A 21,343-nucleotide genomic window follows, 5' to 3' on the forward strand; every position below is an offset into this window, starting at 1 on the left:
TTAACTATAAATGCCTCATACAAAAAAAGGAAGTCCCTCGGTTAAACTCACTACATGTTGCTTGGAAACTCTTACGTTCAACAAATATTGAATGGTATGATTTACGCTCTTGTGAAGTGAAAGCACGTGGGCTATGCCTCAAAGTAGTATGGTCTTCAACACGAACTATTCTACACGCAAATAGGTCACTTGCATTTGCAGGCCCGAGCCCACAGCATTCTTAGATATGTGCTCGTCTTTGCGTGCCAGTTTGTAGGCCAAGCGACCCATCAGTCCACTGTCTGGTGTATGTTTCACTGCTTGACTCGAGACCCAGTTTCTCGTATATATGTTCAGTGCATGTATCGCCAAGATATGCGGACCCTGTAAGCAAAATATTGGCCCCTTCATACCGAGGCCATGCACGGGGGCTTGATGCATTAGCTTGAAGGAATCCGCTCCTCGATCGTTGCTGTTGCAATTGGAATATTTGGCTGAGTTTGTGAGGACAGCGTCACTGGTTCGGCGTTCAGGGCCCCCCTGGCCCATGATGATGTCGCTGTGCAGACTTCGCCGTACCATTGAAGGAAGATCGGCCTCAAATGAACAGCATGAGCTGCAAGTTTTGTTTTATGAGCTTGTTTGCTTCAAAGTTGCTTCAGTCTTCAGGAAGGAAAGTCAAACTCAACGCCGCTTGAGATTTGGCGACAGCATCGCTCAAGCCAGTCAGAGGAGTCATGTTGTTTTGCATCGACTTGAGATGGCCATTCAACTGTTCTAATAGACCAAGAACTTCTGGATCGGCCTCAAGCTAAATAGGGCTTGTCAATAATGTGGCCGTACAGTTTGAAAAAGAGCTCCTACCTCATCAAACATAACGTGTGCGTCGTTGTCATTTGCTATGGTAAATCCGCACTGGTTCGAATCGTGGTTATCAGGAGCGTTGCTCAGCTGCCGTAGCACCGGATGTTCCTTGATCAAAATGAGAATCAGCAACTTAATCTTGCTATCACTGAACAAGATCCTTACATTCTTCATCTGCCTCTTTCTTTCTGCCTCAACTCCCTTTGCATTTCTCTCCATCTCCTGCAGCTGTTTCCTCTCTTTCTCAAGGAGTGCTTCCTCTTTCTCTACCTCAACCTTCAATAGATCGATACTATCATTCATCGTAGCTAAAGCAGCCTCTAAAGAAGACTTGACTTTGAGGTTAGACCAGTTTCCGAGTCGATCGATCGATGGTGGAATCGCCTTACATGTTCTTTGAGAGCTGCTTCGTACTCAAACACAGAATCTTTCGCGACGGGGGGGAACGGCATTCGCGGCAGTCGTTTTCCCAAACTAAGCGACAGTATGTGGTCAGTTCTAGTGCCGAGAGTCTAACGGCACGTGTCAGGGACAGTACTTTTTCACAACAGCCTGCACGGCGGCCTGCGCTTCGATGCGCTTGCTCTCATTTTGTTGTCGCATGATGACAGGGCGCTCCAGGGCTCGGAACATATCGCGAACTTTGTCTTGAACGGGTTCGGGAAGCGTCGACCACTTGCTCTTGATGGTCCTCTCAGAGACCTGCCTGACTTGGGGCTTGAGGTAGGCGAATCGCTTGTTGCGTGCATTGCTATCGTGGTCCGGCGCATGGCTCGCACGCTTTCGTTTCGGAGGAGGCATGTTCTTAAAGGGCCCGCGGGACGTTCCTCTCGGTTGAATCTTCGATTTGGAAATCAAGGCTCAACGATGGTTGTGCGATTGATGTTGTCACATTGGGATGGTTTGGTGGTTCTTGCGGAGTGTCGGACTGTTGTCCGGTCCCAGAACAACAAACGGGGGCGGATCACATGACATTTTGTTTCCCATGCGGAACTAAACAACCTTCGTAAAAGGCTAGGCTAAGCCGCTACAGCGATGCGGAGCACCCCCGCGAAACTAGTACTGTCCAATACTCCGTACAAACCTCATCATTGTTAAGTGCTTCCTACATTGCGCGGCCGCAAACTTTTTCAGACCTAAGAATGTATGAGTATCGGTGCGAAAATCAGATACACTTCAGTGTGTCGTACTAAGCCGGACGCTCTGGTGAGAGAGTATCTGTCGTTTATTGGCTCGAAAAGGTGTCTGCGCTCCGTTAAATATTTTGGTTTGACTTGTATCTGCATAAAAGACAAGCAAAAAAGTGACCTTTGATGATCTTGTGCGGCGCTCAAAGTACTGGCGCTGATTGAGAAGATTTTATTGTGTTTAGTTTGATCGTAGATAATTCGGAAATTTGGCTATATAGTCACACATGCATCGGCTATAATCGTATATAAATGTGGCGATGAAAATAGGCCAGAAGGGGTATTATGGGTAGAAGAATGACATGCGGCAGGCCAGCAAGCAAAGTCTCACTAGTAGAGCCTCGCCAGGAAAGGTGTGATTCAGATCATGACCGCCAGAGAAGAACGCCTGCAGTTTCATCTGGAAGATGACTGGAAAACCGCTCAAGTGCTCCAATGTACAGATAAGTCAAAAGGTAAGCTCATGCTTTTGAACAAGACCTGGAAATTAATAATGGTAAATCGTGATCGCGTAACTTGGATGAGTGCTATCGTGGCATGACCAAACCGTTCATTGATTTCATCTCTGCGAGCTGTGCTTTGAGGATTTCATTGCCTCGTAAGATCTCCTCTAACCAATCGGCGGCTTGAGTTAGCATCGCGCTCTTACTAAAGCCGCCTCCTTTCAGCCCGGGGACAAGTAGGCATAGGTCATCGAACCCCTGTCGGATGAGGTTTCGTCGCTTCTGTTCCGAGAGAATGTGGTTGCTTCTTTTCTGTTCTTCGGTTAAGTTCTCTCGCGCAGCTTTTGGCCCCGAAGAGAGCCGTCGTTTTTGGATGGTATCTTGCGATAGTCGCCGAGTTGAGGATTTGGACTTCTTGGGTTTTTGTCGCAAGGTATCGTCATCCGAGGTTTCGTCGTCTTCCTCTTTGACTAAGGTTCTCTGTTTCTTCTTTGGTTGAACGAGATCTTCCACATGGTCCCGAAAGCCTCGCCGTAAATTGCTGAGTTGGCCAGCTGCGGCGGCATCTGCCCACGGAGCATCGTAACCTCCAGAGTGTCTTACTGTTACGGGACTCGGCGCGCGTGTGTTCGTTGCACTGCTCTGGGGTTCGAGGCATACTAGATGACCGAGCAGCTCTTTGGTCCGATCCTCCTCATTAGGCTGTTCCGGAGGCGCCATATAACCCTGGCCCATGAAACCGACATCTGAGCCCCAATGAAGCGGGCGCACCTTTGCCGTCACTTGTTGCTCGGGTGATATGGGCTCTCCAACATCGAACAGCATCTCTGACGTATGAAACCCAACGGGCATGTGGCGACGAGACGGCTGCTTTGACTGGCCATGACTGCTAGGAGCCTGGACCTTACCGTGGCCATTCATTCTTGGATTGTTGAAATCTGTGTCGGGAGAAGCGAAATTGTGGTGATTGAAGCTGGAATTGAAATCATTTCCAGTGATTCCGTTGTGGTAAAGCATAGAAGCAGCCGCGAAAATATCTGCACTTGTGTTTATCTCCGGTGCCATCATCTCCATGCTAGACTTGTCCATGCTGCCATGAGGGAGACCTGGTTGTGAAAGAGACGTCGTGGAGCCCTCGAAGGTGGGCGGTAGTTCGCCTGGCCAATCTAGCCCGCTAGTCCCAAGCAAACGGTTCGTCTGGCCCCCCATCCAGAAGTCGTTCGGGAAATGGTTGGAGTTCATCGTCGTGAAGAAGTTGTCTAGCATAGTGGACTCGTTGTCGTCGAGAAGAGCGGGCCCGGGCGGTCGTGCAGGCGCAGGTTCGTATGGAGTGTCCATTGGCGAAAGGAAAGAATCTATACGCGCACACATCTTTAGCATGAGCACGGAAGAGATTGTGGATTATTGAACATACAGCCAAACGGGCCAGGTTGTGGGCTGTCGCTGCCATTATGCGCTTCAGGGTTTCTGAGGTCCATGATGGCGACACCGTAGGAGAGATGAATTTGAGGGTTTGAAGATCGCGATTCGACTTTCCGCATCAGTTGCTACCCTTGTTGGAGAGCAGCGCCGAGAAGACAGCGCGGACATGCCTTAACCGGCGTAGGTAACGTTGAATCCGATTGCTCGGGGATGATCGGGGCTCGCAGGCCACAGAAGCTCACAAGCACGAGCTGAGGATTATGATGCGAACGCTTGTTGTCAACAGATGCATTCGATTCGGGTATAAGCTGGGGATGACAATGACAGAATGACCGGCGGGTTTGTTATGTATGGAGCAAAGCAGCGTTCAAGCGGAAGGACTCGGTTGCAAAGTGGGACATCTCCCACATTAATTCGCTAGACAGATAAAAGGAAGGATGACGGAAGGTGGAGGAGAAATCCGGGGGAAATAGCTTGAATGGTGGAGAGAGATCACTCTCTGTTGGCTGGGCGAGAGAGCGAGAGACTGACTGGTGAACAGGTAGAGTTGGTAAGTAAGAGAGAGAGAGACTCACTCACTCAGTCACTCACTCAGTATAGGTAAGGTAGTAGGAATTCGTTCGGTCTTTATGAGTCGATCACATGCAAAAAATCTCGCGCTCGACCGGCGGTCGCGTGACGTAACAGTAATACGCCAAATACCACACTCTGGCTGGGCATTTGGGCTGAAGCGCAGTAATGTTTCGGTACGACCTGCTTAGTCTCGGCCCAATTTCCCAGTCCGTCGTTGCAGTTGCTGCTGGTCTTCTCTACATTTAACCCAACTAGTTATTAGTCCACGGTTCTAACTGTATTGATTAATTGCTGCTGCATCCCACCATCTCAATTCAATCAATTCATTAATCAAAACGCATTCGCCTAACAATTCGGCCATTCTAGCCGTGGGACGAGAGAGCATGTTTTGAGCTTTCTAGATCTCTCAACAACCTGTGGTCCGTCGTATCTTTTATAACCTATCTTTTTCTATAGACCCTTCCCTCTCCGCTCATCCACGGGTGATGCTCAAAGACCCCAAGTTTGGTCCAAGCAGCCACGGGGATCGTCGTTGATTACCGAATAATCGTTACCCCTGACCCAGCCCTAGCAGTGACTCTCCCTCGTGTCTACAAGAACCGAGGCCTTCCAACTGCGTCGCACGGATCCCGCGGGGAATCCTATGAAAGGTTGCTGTGGAGCACAGAGCTTTGTGGTTATCGCCGCAGATCAAAGCGTTTGTGCCAGCACTCAATGCCTTAAATTCCCAACTTTGTGTAATGTCCTAGTCCAATCTTGAGGCAGACTCATCCCCTCACAGGTTAGTGAAGAAGTTTATCGTTTGACTGCCACTGGTGATCAAATGAAATGAAGCACCTGTCTGACAACAATTGGTAGACTGCGTTGGTCAAAAATCTCCAGCGAGAGTCATGAATGGTGAGCTTGGGACACCATGTATCCTGTTGCCATCCGCTCCCAGCATCGCAGCAGAGTTGACATCCTAAAGCCGTACGTTCTGACCCATCTAACACAAATTCTCTTGAATCCTCTTGACTTTCCTTTTCTTGAGCCGTACCAAGCTCACTGTTGAAGGATACTGCGCGCGTATGCTCTTGGATACTTGTCTTCAACCACCCCGAAAATCATTTCCTGTCTACGGCGTATCCAGGACAAAAGGCTCAGCAACAAAGACAGGCTGAAAGAGGTAAGAAGCTCCCCCTGTCTTGGCCGGGGTTGTTCATGCTACACCAATTGGTGTGTGCTGGCTATTTGTGCTCTTTGTGAATTGCGGATGTATTACTTGGAAGACCAATAGCTAATCTCGCTTTTGACAGCTGTTCCATACGTCGACCAATCCGTTACGGCTCGAGAGCTTTCCCACATTCTGTGCTCTTTTGATTGGTGGTTCAACTATTGCTCCCTTCATACTTTCATGCTGTCTTGAGCATGTACGCCGCAAATTCAAGCTTAACACTTCTACGTATACTTCGCAGCGCATGCGGATTATTCAGTTTGTCTCGGCGTTCTTGTCTGCTTGGTACTCATTTCCACTCTTGAATAAACAGCCCATCAGAATACAGGGTAAACCGAGGGATCCTGATGATTGCACTCCGATGCAGAGTGCTGAAGGGCTGGAAATGGTCAGAGAAGCACCAAGCGCAAATTCTCAATTTGTTGGCCGGAGCATGGATCTTACGCTCTTTAGCCTCACACGCGCTGCGGACTCAATCGTGTGCATAGGGTGGCAGCAGTGGCGGCGGTGGCGGAAGGGCAGAAACCACTGGACCTGGGCAGAGCGCGTAGCGCCCAAGCTTGCCAATGCTGGTGCATTCGCTGCCAGTGCGGCGATAGTCATGTGGGCATGGTTCTATATGCCAGAAAGACTGCCAAGGGCTTATGAAAAGTGGATTGGGGAAGTTGCAAAAGTTGACTCTAGGCTGATTGAAGCACTGCGCGGTGCCAGGAGAGGTGTATTGGTATATGGGAAGGACACTGGACATGCTCCCCTCCTACAATCCATGTGCAAGGACTACGGTTGGCCTCTTGACTGGGGTGATCCCTCGAGCACTGTCCCTATACCCTGCGAGATGGTCCACATGGGATGTGGTCCGAGCTGTGAGAAACATGCAGTATCTAGATTTGCTCGAACGTTCAAGTTTGCTTGTGCGACTTACATTCCTTTACAGCTTCTCCTACGCCTGCGCAAATTGAAGTCAATGTCGTCACTCAAGCACGCCTTATCAACCGCCTTGCGCTCATCTGCGTTCCTTGCTTCGTTTGTGAGCATGTTCTATTACTCAGTGTGCCTCGCCAGAACAAGACTAGGCCCCAAGATCTTTGCCAGTGACACAATCACACCCATGATGTGGGATTCTGGGCTTTGTGTTGGTGCGGGATGTCTCATGTGCGGATGGAGTATACTCATTGAGAGTGCGCAGAGACGGCAAGAAATTACATTATTTGTAGCACCCAGAGCCGCAGCGACGGTCATGCCGAGGTTTTATGATAAAAAGGTATGCTTGGTTGACTTGGCCATAGCGTTCGGTTGCTTGGTTCGAGGATGGTTGCACTAGCCCCGTCGTTCCATCCGTCATCCCGATTCTGGGCTACCCTAGATTTTGAGATCCTATGCTGACAATTTCTATTTGCTCGATAGTATCTGTATCGTGAACGCATTGCATTTGCTATCAGTGCTGCTGTTCTTCTAACGTGTGCACAAGCACGTCCCGAGATGGTCCGAGGGGTTTTTGGAAGGGTAGCAGCGAGTGTCTTGAGATGAACGGGCACGAGCGACTCCCTTCTTCCCGCAGCAATCTGTTCAAGCATCATTGAATCATCAGACCCAATGCTCGCTTCTGCTATTCATCATCAAACGATGATAAAGTGGGCTTGGAGAGTCGAAACCTGCGCAATGACCGCACTTGCATCTTTACAGCGAGTGTTATCAAGTATGAAACATTAAAACGGCTCCAAAGAAGACTGAACTCAATTTATACATATAAGCAAGTGAGTCAAGCGGTATCAGTCTGCACGCAAATGACGGGTGGCTCGGTAAGGGAAATGAAGTGTAGCATCTCAGGCTGATAATTTCGGTGTTGGACCGTCAAGCGCCTTTCCGACACTGGCAGTTAGGGCTACTAGGCAGCTATGCAATTGTTCTAAGGCAAGTTGCAATCGGGAGTCTTCTCCTCTGTTATGACATGAAATCATCCATAAGCAAAATTGCCTAAGCATGACCTGAACCTCCCGTAATTTGGGATAAGCTTTAAGAGACAGTATGGGGGATAAAATGAGCCCTTAATTGTGCAGGCAAGCTATAGTCTGATGCCTGAATGGCAGCGCAAATCGACATAGACCGCCTTTGTCACCGCGAGATGCGGCAGAATGTCCTCAACCTCAGAGAAGGAGATCTAGTGGGGAAACCCTGAACAGCACCCAAGACGGGAGTCCGATAGCAAAACTGTTTGAGAAGGGCGGTGGCAGAAAACTGCCCACTAACAACAATGATTATCACCACATGATCAGCCCACCTTATCGGATATTCTTGAGTCACGTGTGACAAGGACATTATCGAGCCTGGACTTGATGCTGCAGTCGGAGTCCAATTACACTGTCCCCGCAGCACATCTCTTTTAACCATGATTTCCCGTTCAATATCCTCATGGGGCCAGCTCCCATTGCCGGGATCAAGTCTTCGTCTATCTGCCCAGATCAATTCAAGATGCATGGATTCTGGACGACGATTCTTCACTCGCAATTCAGTTCTACGACAAAACATTAATGCTCCCTTCAATACACCTCAATCGCAAAAGCGCAATGCGTCCACCATGTATGATGACATGGCGACTGTCTTTCCAGTGCAATGCTTATAGATAACTAGGTATTATACCATGAGTATCATTCTCGGTACCGTTGCTTTGGCTTATGGCTCTGTTCCTCTGTATAAAATGGTGTGTTCAGCCCTGTGAATATGCACTTCATCTGCGTCATATATTTACTTCTACCGCCCATTGTATAGATCTGCCAACAAACTGGCTGGAACGGTCAACCATCTACTACGCATCGCGGAGGCGACAACGATACCGCATCTCGTGTCAAACCCGTGACAGACGCCCGTCGACTCAGAATCACCTTCAATGGATCAGTGTCGGATGTTTTACCGTGGAAGTTCACTCCGCAGCAACGCGAAGTTCGTGTGCTTCCAGGAGAAACAGCGCTTGCTTTCTTTACAGCTACGAATAAGGGCCCCACAGATATCATTGGTGTTGCGACATACAGTGTGACCCCTGGTCAAGTCGCACCCTATTTCAGCAAGATTCAATGCTTCTGCTTTGACGAGCAGAAGCTTAACGCCGGGGAATCGGTCGATATGCCGGTATTCTTCTTTATCGACCCTGACTTCGTCACGGACCCAAACATGAAAGGCATTGACACTATCACTTTGTCATACACCTTTTTCAGTAAGAGCAACGCCGAGCGCGCACTATCTGCACAGGTTGCTAACATCAAGCAGAGGCACGATACGATGATAATGGGGTACTCACGCCACTGCCTGCGTGATGATATCTGGATACCCTTGCTCAATTTGTTTTCTTGACACCAACTCAGGCGCCTGTGACGAAGAGGCTTTCATCAGAGGAAAGCCTCTGACGACCTGTAATCGAGTAGGTTTCAGTAAAGACACCTGCTTGTCAACCCTCTCATAAAGACCTCACATCTCACTTCTCCGGCAAATACTCTTCAAGCCACCATCGCAGATAACCTTTGGCGTCTATTCGGGTTTTGTACTATAGAGCATGTATATACAAAGAACTACCAGTATGTGTACGATATGGGTAGGAAATTTCCCTTGTATATTGCCTACGGGCCCTGAGTTTGAATCATTGCCGTTGTTAATGGCATTCCAAGTACTTACTCAATTCTGTCTGCGGATATCAGGGAAGCCATGAGAATGAATCTCAAGTAAATTAGATCCCAAGGTCGACCATGGAAAGTTACCTTACATTGCTCAGTGCCTGAGGCATAAGAGCGGAGTGCGGAACAGTCGGGTATTGCTCTCATTGGTTCCGACATGCATAGTCAGCCGAAGTGCACGGAGCATCAATTAAGCTCGCGTCACGGGCGACGCGTCGGCCGTCCATTAGCTTCGAGGACGGGAATTGTATGGCGGCGACAAAATAGCCCAGCGACTTCATCCATACACTTTGAAGCTCAAAGCCGATCAACCAAGATGGCGTTGCTAGTTGATAAACACCGGCCTCGCTCGCTGGACTCTCTGACATATCACCCAGAGCTTTCCTCACGACTAAAGTCCCTGGTAAGGCACACTAGAGAACCTTGAATAGCGAAATGATAATAATCATCGAAACATGTTTAGGCACAAAGCGGCGACTTCCCACATCTACTGATCTACGGACCATCAGGCGCAGGCAAGAAAACACGCACGATCGCAACCCTGAAGGAATTGTACGGCCCTGGAGTGGAGAAGATCAAGATCGACGCCCGAGTATTCCAGACGACGAGCAACCGGAAGCTGGAGTTCAACATTGTCTCCTCCGTCTACCACTTGGAGATCACACCGTCGGATGTGGGCAACTATGACCGCGTCGTTGTCCAGGAGCTGCTTAAGGAGATCGCGCAGACGCAACAGGTCGATCTCTCGGCGAAGCAGCGGTTCAAGGTGGTGGTGATCAACGAGGCGGACCACTTGACGCGCGATGCGCAGGCGGCGCTCCGACGGACCATGGAGAAATACAGCCCCAACCTCAGACTCATCCTCCTGGCCAACAGCACCTCGAATATCATTGCGCCGATCCGATCCCGCACCCTGCTGGTCAGGGTCGCTGCGCCCACGGAAAAGGATATCTGCGCGGTGTTGCGAACGGCGGGCAAGAAGGAGGGGTGGCCAGAGGCGGATGGGCTGAATCAGAGGATTGCGAGGGAGAGTGGTCGGAACCTGCGCCGCGCGCTGCTGATGTTTGAGGCCATTTATGCACAGAAGTAAGAGCTCCCCGCCCCCTTTGCTTGTGTTCCTGGAACCCCGGGGCTGACAACATTTTTTTGGGGCATCACAGTGAGAAAGTCACCGACAACACGCCAATTCCACCTCCCGACTGGGAAGCATTGATTGCGCAAACTGCGGATGAGATTCTGGCGGAACGGTCACCGGCTCAATTGTTGCGAGTCCGCTCACGTCTGTATGATCTGCTGACGCATTGCATACCGGCTACTACCATCCTCAAGGTTTGATTCCCCTCCTCCAGAAACACGATTCGCGCAAGCCTTCAGGCTAACGGGGGCATGATAGACCTTAACCTTCCAGCTCGTCGGCAAAGTGGACGATGCTCTCAAGCCCGACGTAATCAAATGGTCGGCTTTCTACGAGCACAGAATCACCCAGGGCAGTGTAAGTTCTGATTCTATTGAAGAGATCCGCAATCAATCATGGTACTGACCCATCGCTCCGCAGAAATTGATCTTCCATCTCGAGGCATTTGTTGCCAAGTTTATGCGCATTTATGAAAGGTTTGTTTGACACAATAGACCAAGATGTTATTGGCTATCATAGCTAACTCGATGTGTAGTTACCTCATGGGCATGGAGTTTTAAAAGGGTCTAGAGTAACAAACAATGGACGAGTAATGAATTAATTGTACTATAACAGGTCGTTATTTCCATAAATCAGGCGTTCTGTGATAGAGTAAATGACCTTTTCTTCCTATTTTAGGCATAGCGGAAGCTTTATTCCGTTGTTCTGTGCAAGACATCATGTAGATCATCTACAAACTTCAAAATACTCACCAGGTGGATGGGGTTTTGGGCAAGAGAAGAGATGGTAGGGGAGATGGGAGGGGAACCCGGGGATGACGCTCCATTGACTGAGATGACTAGCCTCACACAACCAGCTTGCTGCGGAGTAGACTGTCTAGGTATAAGCTGCAGCATTATCCATGACTGACATCGGGGTGCCCTGAATGGGAGTTGGTAGCCACTGGCAATCCATCGACAGCTGATCTTGATTGACTGGGTGGATTCACTTGACTACGTCATAGCTCGTATACATATTCGACCACCACCTCGCAGGCAAATCCCCCCATCTTCCAATCCCGCCTAATCTTTAAAAAAACACAGACAAGGATAATTACTAAGTCTATCAATCCCACGAGTCAATCTTTATTTTATTTGGAACATCGCGAAAACTACACTATGTCGAACCCCAACCTCATGGATATCGAGCCCGGTGGTGAAAACACTCAGTATGTTTCCGCTGGCTGCTCGGGTTTCGCGAATCAGAGGAAGTGAGGATTACCGTGTGCTAACCGGGATTGTAGGTATGAGTCGATTCGTTATTTCACAGAGACTCCGCCGAAGCAGACCGGTCAACTAGGTGGTAAGTTCGTGCTTTTTAAACTTGGGACATGATTTACAAGGGCCACGGCTTATGGGGCGGACTAGCTCACTGCGAGCACACAAGAAGTGAATACAACCCGATCCTCGGAGACGAGGATGAAGAAGGCAAGGAAAAGAATGGGGACACGCCACTGGCACGGCAGCTTGAGAAGGGAGAGGCTACGTCTGGTCTCTCGGGAATCGTGGATAAAGGTACAGTTTCACAATCTTTTTTTCCCCCGGGGTTTCCTTTTTTTTTCCCTTTCCCTTTCCCTTTCCCTTTCAATATGATATAAACTCCGCATATGAGAAAGACATCGACACCTTTTGCGAGATCAATCGCAATAAAGCAGAATGTGAATGGCTGATGGTAATGTACAACAAAAGATTCAAAGCCCGAAACCCCAGAGGAGGCTGCAGCGCTGGCGGCAAGGATCAGGAGAGAGCAGGGATATGGGCCTGGCTCGGGTGTCGGGGCTTAGGTGCCGCGAGATAAGTGTAAATAAAACATGGGTAATGAACAGATTCTCCAAGAAATTCGAGACGGGCGGTTGATTGATTTATTGAGAAGCGGATGGGCTGGAGGAGGTCGACTGCGGGGGCGTGGGGAGATTCTCCATCCCCAGGGCCGGGCTTCTGCGGGCACGCTTAAGGCTCTCCAGGGTCACTCCGTTGCCGAGTTTCGTCAGTCCGACCACCGGGGGCTCGCCCTTCTTCACAAACTCCCAGAGTCCTGTGTATAGTAGATGTATTAGTGTCGTGGGCCGTCAATGGCGATGTTTCTAGATGCCATGAGGGGAGGGGGGCGCCTACCAGGCAGCTTGTGACCGGCCAGACGGAAAGCTTCTCTGGCAACCTTCTCGTGCAGGTCGCCCTTCAGCTCGAAGACGATTCTGCTCACAGCGACCTTCGCCGTCCAGTAGTCGAACTTTCCTTTACCCTTACCCATACGCTGCTCGTTACCCTTGGTGTAGACACCGATGTTCGCGCTGACTCGCTTGTATAGCGTATAGTTCATACCCCTCAGGCGTCTCTTGATGGTTTCTTCGGCGATCTTGAGAGAATGGGCGGGCAACCGACGGTCGTGATCCTTCATCCGCAAGCCATAGTCACCCCAGACAACAGTCGTACCGCGCGAGGAGCCACCGGTCGGGACATGCGGGCGACCCTTCGGAGACTTCGACACCTCGGCGTACTTGGGAGTGAGCCAATCCAGGGCAGGGGAGGTCGTCGAGAAGCATCGCGAGAGAGGAAGCGCTGTGCAAGGAGTCGTGAAGCCTAACGCATCGCATCGGTGTCAGTTTCCCTTCCGTGATGAGAGAATTTGATGGAGGTTCATGGCCAAACAGAAGAGGAAAAATCTGGGAGGCGGCAGCGCAGAATCTTACATGAAGGCCGGAACAGGGCCATTTGAGACCCGGAGAACATCTTGAACTGAGGACCCATTGTGAATTGAAATGCAGCAAATGGCCCTCTCTCAATTACCGGATCTCAGCAATATTCAAAGGGTTCCCGGCAGACTTTCAGGTTATCGGCGTATCTGCAGGCCCGGGCCCGAATTCCCCCATTTCCCGAAAGGGAAGAAAGTGCTGCGCACGTGCCACACGCGCCTCTCTGTCTTAGGTAAGCCAATTAAGTCACGTCGGCGTAGCTGCAAGCAGGCGCGCGTCCGTGTCGGCCGGAATTGTATGTAGCTCCCAGCGATAAGTGGTGAAGGCTTTCCACCTGCTGGACGTTGTTGTTGCCTGGAGCGTAGGTTCTCTCTGACTGTTAAATTCTGTCCCCAGGGAGCGCTACCTTACACGGTTGTGCACGCTCCAACAACTATTGTTCACCATGCCTTCTGATATCCGGAGCTTCTTTGGCGCGAAGTCGAGCCAAGGCTCAAACGCATCTCCTGCGAAGCCGGCTGCAAAGAAAGAGGTAAGTCGATGATCGAGCTCGCACTCCAGTGCCCTGTCTCACAATTATCGTTCCAACATTCTTGCTGACTTCCGTTGCGTTGCTAGGAGCCTGCTACTCGGAAGAAGCGTGAGATTCATACCAACCGTCCCGATCGTGCCTTGCTAACCTGGCTGTAGGCACTCGGAAGGTTGTTGATGATAGTGACGATGAAGAAGTAACTGAGGTGAAGCCTTCAACCCCAAAGGCGAAAACAGCAAGCAAGCCGTACGTGCTCCTTCGACTTTCTTAGCAGAACTTCATCAATTGACAGCTTCAAGGAAACCTGAAGAATCCCAAGGAGAACCGACTTCTACCTCGGACTACTTTGCCTCGAGCAAGAAGCGAGGAAGACCAGCGAAGAGCAACAATGCGACCACAGCTAAGCCGTCGCAGCCAACCCCAGCCGAGCCTGTGCACGAGTCCCCGAAGCCTAAGACGCGTGCAGATACACAGACTACTCCTAAGAGAGCCACTCGTGGATCTACTAGAAAGACGACAACGGTAGTAGACGATGATGAGGGACTAGGTGGCGATGACGTCTTTGCGACCGAATACAAGAAGAGAGGCAAGGGGGATGACGATTATGTTGAGGAGGATGAGCAGGATGGCAGCGACGACGAATTTGAAGAGCTTGCCGTGAAGCCTGCCAGCCCGGTGAAACGAATTGGACGAAGCAAACAACCACCCCCTGCAGAGTCAGACGATGATGTGGTAATGGAAGATTTGCCTAAGCGCCCCTCTCGCGCGGCGCAATCGACAACCTCCCGCCCAGCTCGCAAACGGAAGTCGGAAGCATTGGACAAGGAGGAAGACTCCGAATTCGAGGCCAATCCTAAAAAGAGTGCGGTGAAAGCGAAAGCGACGTCGCATGCCGCCAAAAAGCCCCGAGCGTCTCCGACAAAGACCGATCGACCCGAAAGCAAGGAAATCCAGGATATCTTCGACAGCATCCCAACCGTCAAGGCTCCTTCCCCTCCGCCACAGTCGGGCGAAAAGACGAAATTTAATTTCGCCGCTCAGGCACAACGTTCAAGGTCTCCTGTGGGCGGAAGCGTGGAGCTGCCAGTCGGAGCAGAGAACTGTCTCGCTGGACTGTCGTTTGTCTTTACCGGGCTTCTGGACACGTTGGGCCGCGAGGAGGGTCAGACCTTGGTGAAGAAGTACGGTGGCAAGGTTACCGGTGCCCCCAGTTCGAAAACGAGCTACGTTGTTTTAGGAGCGGATGCTGGACCCAAGAAGCTCCAGACAATCCGACAACACAAGATCAAGACAATCAACGAAGAGGGACTATTCGAGCTCATTCGACGGCTTCCAGCAAATGGAGGAGATGGAAAGGCCGGGGAAAAATACGAAGCGAAGAAGAAAGCAGACGAGGCCAAAGTCAAGGCGATGGCAGCAGAAATTGACAAGGAAGAGAAGCGCAAGGAGATGGCCGCTCGCGCCTCGAATACTGTTCCGCCTTCAGCATCTCAAGCGTCCACCACAGCCTCTCAACCCGCTAAAGTCGCTGATGAACTGTGGACAACCAAATACGCGCCAACATCCATAAGCATGATTTGTGGCAACAAGACCCTAGTCGAGAGACTCCAGAATTGGCTACGAGACTGGCACAAGAACGCGAAATACAACTTCAAGAGACCTGGAAAAGACGGAAGCGGCCTCTACCGAGCCGTGATCATCCATGGGCCTCCTGGTATTGGAAAAACTACAGCGGCTCATCTGGTTGCGAAGCTGGAAAATTACGATGTCGTTGAGACTAACGCGAGTGATACGAGAAGCAAGAAACTCGTCGAGAACGGCCTTGTTGGGGTGTTAGACACAACCTCTCTACAAGGATACTTCGCAGGAGAGGGCAAGAAGGTGAACAGTGATAAAAAGAAATTGGTTCTGATCATGGACGAAGTTGATGGAATGTCTGCCGGAGATAGAGGTGGCGTTGGAGCTCTGGTGGCTGTCGCAAAGAAAACCCATATCCCCCTCATTCTCATCTCTAACGAGTGGAAAATTCCAAAGTTGAAGCCCTTCGAAGGCACTGTCTTTGAACTTGCTTTCCGACGCCCAAGTGCAGATCAAATGAGGGCCCGACTTTCAACAATCTGTTATCGCGAACAACTGAGAATACCAGCTCCGGTGCTGGACGGTCTGATCGAAGGAACCCATTCTGATATTCGCCAAATCATCAACATGCTCTCGACTGTGAAACTCGATCAGCAGAATTTAAATTATGAAAAAGGACGGGAAATGTCGAAAGCCTGGGAAAAGCATATTATTCTTAAACCATGGGATATTGTGAACAAGATCCTCGGACCCCAAATGTTCGCACACACGTCAAAAAGCACTCTTAACGACAAAATCGAACTGTACTTCAACGACCACGAATTCAGCTATTTGATGGTCCAGGAGAATTATCTCAAGACAAGGCAGACATTGGCCTCTGGGTACCAGGGTCGAGAGCAGAGGTTGAAGCAACTCGAGTTGATCGACAATGCAGCATCTAGTATCAGCGACGGCGACCTTGTGGATCGCATGATTCATGGGACCCAGCAGCAGTGGAGCTTAATGCCTACTCATGCTGCTTTTAGTTTTGTTCGACCTGCCAGCTTCGTGTATGGAGCCATGGGAGAACGTCCTACATTTGCTGGTTGGTTGGGACAAAACAGCAAGCAAGGTATGTTTTTTCCCCTAAATTCCCTCAAAGCATGTCTAATATAGGTATGCAGGAAAATTGTGGCGTTACGTCAAAGAAATTCAAGGCCATATGCGCCTACGTGCATCCGGCGACCGGGATGAGATTCGGCAACAGTACATGCCCCTGCTCTGGGATCGCTTGGTCCGCAGATTGAAGGATGAAGGTAAAGACGCTGTTGAGGAAGTAATCGACTTCATGGATAGTTATTTCCTTACCAGGGAAGACTGGGATGCCCTAGTAGAGCTGGGCCTAGGTCCGATGGATGCAGAGCATGCGAAGCTGGAAACGCAGACGAAGGCCTCATTTACGCGGGTCTATAATCAACGCTCACACCCCCTGCCGTTCATCAAGGCGAGCAGTGTGACGGCTCCCAAAAAGATGGCGAAGGAGAAACCCGATATTGAAGACGCCGTGGAGGAATCGGATGAAGAAGAGGTTGTTGAAGAGTCAAAGGACGATGAAGCTGAGGAGCTTGACCTGAAGAAAGACAAATACGTCCGAGTGCCCAAGAAGTCAGCCACCAAGGGCGGTGCCAGCAAGGGGAAGAAGACAAAAAAGACAGCGGACGAAGATGATTTTGATGACGAGGAGAAGCCGAAGAAGGCGAGAGGTCGGAAGCCCAAAGCGAAGTCTGGGTGATATTAACACGAGGTGAAATCTTTTATGTATGATACTCCGAGCGAGCCCTTGATGTGAGACAGGATCTGGCCGGACGTCGCAGGCCTGGTTTTCGTAATAAGTAGCGTGGAAGATGAATGAATTACTTCACGGTCCTGCTATTGTTTGTCAATATGTGATTTTATTTAGTGACTCTAGTTGTAGTATAGTAGTCACTGAGATGAGACAATGTCTAACCTATGGTGTGTGATGAATTGTATAGATTGACGCGACTTTCTTTCCCTGGACGCTAAGCCTCTTTTGGTCTAACAATGGCGGCGGTGCGGAGATCCGACGACTGCACGGGATCTCCCCCTCCCGTGTAACTACGCTCGGGTGAGATTGATTGCCTCCTCCACAAACCCACCGTGCGGTCTCACTGCCTTGGTTACTTATCTCTCGTTACCGTACCCATCTTTCCTGCAGCTCCCCAGGCTGGTCCTGGTTGCAACTGACACTCTCTTTTCTTGACCGCCAACCTATCGCTCCTCAAGTCTGGCGCATCTATCCACACTTCCCTTTGTTACGCCGTTCTAGGACCATGTCCACTCGATCACCGATAGCGATTGCGCATCGTCCGACGTAAATGGTGGCCACTTTTGGCTGCAACCTACCTTTTCGAACTCCCATACTATCCGCATTCCACCTTGCGCTCTCTGGAAAATGTCGCTCCTTCACAACGAAGAGTAGGTTACAGGATTGCGATCTCCGCATCGCCTATGTCACGCGGCGGCGGTTCGTGTGTTGTTCTAGGGACTGATGGGGGTTTCTAGTTTCACGATATGGCAACTGCGCACTTCTTACCTCTCGACCATTAAAGATGGAATCGGTGACCGCCTCATCAATGTGAACAATACCGTACTCAATACTCCCGGTTTCCGTGCTGCGGGCTGGTCTTCCGCCTCCGCCAACCCCAACACCCAGACCGGCGCCGCCCAAATCAAGCGGACATACTCGCCTCCCATACCCCTCACCACAGCTGTCGCCTCGGAATATTATCAACTTGGTATTGCCAGAGATGCCAATGAGTCTGCGAGGCTTGGGGCGGGGGAAGATGGCGATGACGATGAAGGCGGGATGGTGACAGGAAAGAGTAACATGGACATTATCGGACGGCGGAATCTCAGAGGGAAGCGCACGCACCGGAGGGATCGTCAGCAAAATGATCAGCAGAAGCATCGGGAGGCTGAGGAAGACGATAGTAGTGACTTGAGTGACGAGAGCGACGATGATGGTGATAGCGCTCCAAGGTTGGTGATTCGATATTCCTCGAGGCAACCCGGGAGACAGCTAAATGCTCACTTACTGCAGCGGTGCCAACCAGATGAAGTTTCCGAAATTGCCCATACGAACAAGAGCCGGATCGTCGCCGATACGTTCAACTGATCGCCAGGAGGGCCCTCAGGTCATGGTCACCTCTCCATCGCATCCAGCTATGGGGACCCATTACCGCACGGGTTCGTTGGGAACTGCTGTTAGCAGCGTCAACGAGCGACCGCGCCGCGATACAACTACAACGGCCAGCAGTGACCTTTCGTCCGACAACGATCTCAGTTCATCGCTTTTCAAGCGGAGACAGATCCAGTTCTCCGGACAAGATCAGGTCATCGAACTTAGGAGGCACCGACACGGGGCGGGTAACAGAGACCTCGAAGAACTGGATGAACAGGCAGAGGACTCCGGTGCAGAGTCGGTGGGTTCGGCTCTTTCATCGGAGTTCGACGCTACCGCGGGGTCGACATCACTCTTGGAAAATGTTGGTATTACCGGTAGCTTGGATTCCTCCTCGCCAATCGCGTTGATGCACAAGTTGCAGAATGGGGCCGGATCACAAATAGCATCGCCACGAAAGTCCCGAACTCCTGCACCAGAGTTGCAGGACCTCCCGCCGCCGCGTCCGATCAGCACGATCCAACCGGTAAGTCTGCTATCGAAGGCCCTCAATGCGCGCAAGCAAGCGCCTACGAACCCGGTCGAGAAATTTGCAGTACTATCCGGCAAAGGTCTGACCGATGTGCTCAATATCAAATTGTACTTGCCATTCTCTACTGATCCGGATGAGCCATTGGATCTGCCAATTGCCCGGGAGTCGAAGCTAGCAGAGCAGCCAGCCCCAGTGACGGTCGTGGAAGCCATTGGGTTGGCCCTCTGGCGATACACAGAGGATAGTCGCGAACCGGCTATCGATCGGAACAAGCTCACTGTGAACATGTGGACTCTACGGATGGTGGAGGATGGTGAAGTCGAGTATGACTTTCCCGCACTCAGCCGCACATCTCCAATCGCCGATTTTACCTCGAACAACAACCGGGCTGCTGGCCGCCGTACTCGGGGAAAACAGTACGATGAATTCGCCCTTGTGGAAGCGTCCAGTGCCGAATTTGAAGAGAATGAGCGTCTCTTTCCCATGTACAGTTTGGCACCATCTTCGGAGGATAGTAGTGCCGATGTTGCTGCAAGTGCACCTGCTCCGACAAGCCAGCCTATGCCACAGGCCAAGGCGCCTCGTCCGAACCCTATCCTTGGACAACCCTTTTCCTCGGCTCTGAACGACAATACTTTGACACCTGCCGATCGGCCAGCTGTGCCTACGTCTCATGCTACCCCTCGCCTAGGGGTTTCCAAAACGTTGAAGATCCGATACACCAACGTAGAGGCCTCGACACAGGTAATGACACTCAATACCTCAACTGATAGCTACATTGCTGAGATTCTTGACTCCGTGTGCAAACGCTGGGGCCTTGACAAGGGCAACTACCTGCTGAAGGTGATGGGATCCAGTACAATCGCACCTTTGGACCGAACAGTGGAAGCTCTGGGCAATCTCACCGACCTAGACCTCGTGCGCCGGCGATTCGGACCTCAAATGACTGGCTCTCCGGGCAGCTCATCGCCCAATGCGCCCCTTCTCATTGACAGCAACACCGCTCCGGTTAAGAAAGGAAAGAAGAGCGGCCAGCGTATGCTTCACCCTCTCCCTCAGAAACAAGACCTTACTGGCGGCTACTATCGACGATACTACGTGTGGCGCAAACAGTCTATGTCGTTCACGCAGTCCAACCATCGGGTTTTGACGTTCGACAACGATTACATGCATATCATGCCGGCGGATACGGGCAAGACGGTATCCGACACGAAGACGCGGTCGATAAGCTTCAACGACGTAGTGGGGTGCAAAGTGAGTCGACGACACCCTAAGAACTTCCGGGTGGTGGTTCTGCGCGGCAACGATGCCAACGAGCAGAAACGGTATGACTTCGAGGCGCGCAATGCTCTCGAAGCGGTGGAAATCGTGGATGAGATCAAGAAAAATATGGCCCATTATCGCATCTAGGCATGCGGGCCTTTTCTAGCCCATTGTATTTTTGTTACGCGGGGAGGGTGATCATCATTGGGGATGAAACAGCATTTTGGCATGGAGTGCAGCGGGCGTTCATTTATTTTGTGTTCTTTTTCTTGGTCGGTGGGGGAGGGGGTGGGTTCGTTATTCAATTCAGCCGTGATGGCATTCGAAATACCGTACATAAAAACATACTTCTGTTGAGTAATCAACGGACCGACAACTAGCAATGATGAAGGATTAAGGTTCTAAGTCAGTGTAACACAAGACAAGACGCATGCCACAGCATGGGCAGGCAAGCCATATGGCGAATATGGGGAGAGAGGAGGACAGATGCAAGCGTCCCATAGTCTGGGCCTGCTCACCCGAAACATACATGCGTAGACGGATAGGCGCAGGCTCAACCACTGAAATCGAAGCTTAACAGGGTGGACGAGACCGAAGAAAAAAACCCCCCGAAAGCGGGGCGATCCACAACCAAGTTAAGCTAGACTAGACTCAGCTAGATTGGCACTAGACCACTTGGAGGTATGAGTAGTAGTTACTGAGTATATCCATTTAGGCGGGGCGGTCAGTGATGAAGTCACCGCCAGGCCAGTTTGACTGACTCTCAAACTCTCACTGGTAACCACTGGTAACTTTGAATGATCCATACAGTGTATTCACAGTGTTCTTCTGTAGGGAGTAGAGCGTGCCACGTTGACTCCGGAACTGAGTGGACTCATGTACCTTCCCCCTTATCAACCCTCTCGTTTCACAACCGGATCAATGCAGCTTCAAGTGCAGAGTGACATGCATGTCATATCTCGTGTGGGCGGTTGCTGAGTGGGAAAAGAGAGTTTGAAACATTGAGGAAGGAGCAGGGAACCAAGAGTAACCACTTAACTACAGTACA

General features: G+C 50.8%; 8 protein-coding genes across 8 annotated transcripts; 5 read left to right on the forward strand and 3 right to left on the reverse strand.

Moving 5' to 3' along the window:
* Positions 1-637: 637 nt before the first annotated feature.
* On the reverse strand, positions 638-1,644 carry BO95DRAFT_372110 (uncharacterized protein; the record flags this gene model as incomplete). Its single annotated transcript, XM_025582986.1, has 5 exons — positions 638-790; positions 844-951; positions 1,009-1,173; positions 1,233-1,317; positions 1,382-1,644. The coding sequence occupies 5 exons, from the start codon at positions 1,642-1,644 to the stop codon at positions 638-640; spliced, it is 774 nt and encodes a 257-aa protein (XP_025438418.1).
* A 421-nt stretch (positions 1,645-2,065) lies between these two features.
* BO95DRAFT_254465 (basic helix-loop-helix domain-containing protein) lies at positions 2,066-4,113 on the reverse strand. The gene is made up of 2 exons (XM_025581464.1): positions 2,152-4,113; positions 2,066-2,088 (listed from the first exon to the last, which is right to left on the reverse strand). The coding sequence occupies exon 1, from the start codon at positions 3,851-3,853 to the stop codon at positions 2,558-2,560; it is 1,296 nt and encodes a 431-aa protein (XP_025438419.1). The 5' UTR covers positions 3,854-4,113; the 3' UTR covers positions 2,066-2,088; positions 2,152-2,557.
* Positions 4,114-5,061: 948 nt separating this feature from the next.
* On the forward strand, positions 5,062-7,356 carry BO95DRAFT_254472 (uncharacterized protein). Its single transcript, XM_025581465.1, has 5 exons — positions 5,062-5,249; positions 5,327-5,437; positions 5,522-5,633; positions 5,764-6,942; positions 7,086-7,356. Exons 2-5 carry the CDS (start codon positions 5,382-5,384, stop codon positions 7,206-7,208), a joined length of 1,470 nt encoding a protein of 489 aa, XP_025438420.1. The 5' UTR covers positions 5,062-5,249; positions 5,327-5,381; the 3' UTR covers positions 7,209-7,356.
* A 668-nt stretch (positions 7,357-8,024) lies between these two features.
* BO95DRAFT_476224 (uncharacterized protein) lies at positions 8,025-11,116 on the forward strand. Its single transcript, XM_025589916.1, has 9 exons — positions 8,025-8,258; positions 8,310-8,379; positions 8,448-8,889; positions 9,673-9,746; positions 9,807-10,429; positions 10,504-10,672; positions 10,737-10,835; positions 10,899-10,954; positions 11,014-11,116. Exons 1-9 carry the CDS (start codon positions 8,068-8,070, stop codon positions 11,036-11,038), a joined length of 1,749 nt encoding a protein of 582 aa, XP_025438421.1. The 5' UTR covers positions 8,025-8,067; the 3' UTR covers positions 11,039-11,116.
* A 420-nt stretch (positions 11,117-11,536) lies between these two features.
* BO95DRAFT_446509 (uncharacterized protein) lies at positions 11,537-12,452 on the forward strand. Its single transcript, XM_025587401.1, has 4 exons — positions 11,537-11,685; positions 11,761-11,819; positions 11,885-12,031; positions 12,206-12,452. Exons 1-4 carry the CDS (start codon positions 11,636-11,638, stop codon positions 12,298-12,300), a joined length of 351 nt encoding a protein of 116 aa, XP_025438422.1. The 5' UTR covers positions 11,537-11,635; the 3' UTR covers positions 12,301-12,452.
* Positions 12,213-13,352, reverse strand: BO95DRAFT_446511 (mitochondrial 54S ribosomal protein uL16m). Its single transcript, XM_025587402.1, has 3 exons — positions 13,207-13,352; positions 12,632-13,096; positions 12,213-12,551 (listed from the first exon to the last, which is right to left on the reverse strand). The coding sequence occupies exons 1-3, from the start codon at positions 13,262-13,264 to the stop codon at positions 12,379-12,381; spliced, it is 696 nt and encodes a 231-aa protein (XP_025438423.1). The 5' UTR covers positions 13,265-13,352; the 3' UTR covers positions 12,213-12,378.
* Positions 13,353-13,448: 96 nt separating this feature from the next.
* Positions 13,449-17,209, forward strand: BO95DRAFT_485140 (replication factor C subunit 1). Its single transcript, XM_025590384.1, has 5 exons — positions 13,449-13,741; positions 13,828-13,849; positions 13,900-13,987; positions 14,041-16,430; positions 16,483-17,209. Exons 1-5 carry the CDS (start codon positions 13,655-13,657, stop codon positions 17,088-17,090), a joined length of 3,195 nt encoding a protein of 1,064 aa, XP_025438424.1. The 5' UTR covers positions 13,449-13,654; the 3' UTR covers positions 17,091-17,209.
* A 269-nt stretch (positions 17,210-17,478) lies between these two features.
* On the forward strand, positions 17,479-20,688 carry BO95DRAFT_446513 (Sin1 family protein). Its single transcript, XM_025587403.1, has 3 exons — positions 17,479-17,794; positions 17,882-18,358; positions 18,420-20,688. The coding sequence occupies exons 1-3, from the start codon at positions 17,772-17,774 to the stop codon at positions 20,440-20,442; spliced, it is 2,523 nt and encodes an 840-aa protein (XP_025438425.1). The 5' UTR covers positions 17,479-17,771; the 3' UTR covers positions 20,443-20,688.
* The last annotated feature ends 655 nt before the right edge of the window (positions 20,689-21,343 follow it).

Source organism: Aspergillus brunneoviolaceus (genome assembly GCF_003184695.1).
Source record: "Aspergillus brunneoviolaceus CBS 621.78 unplaced genomic scaffold BO95scaffold_72, whole genome shotgun sequence".
Taxonomy (NCBI): Eukaryota; Fungi; Ascomycota; class Eurotiomycetes; order Eurotiales; family Aspergillaceae; genus Aspergillus; species Aspergillus brunneoviolaceus.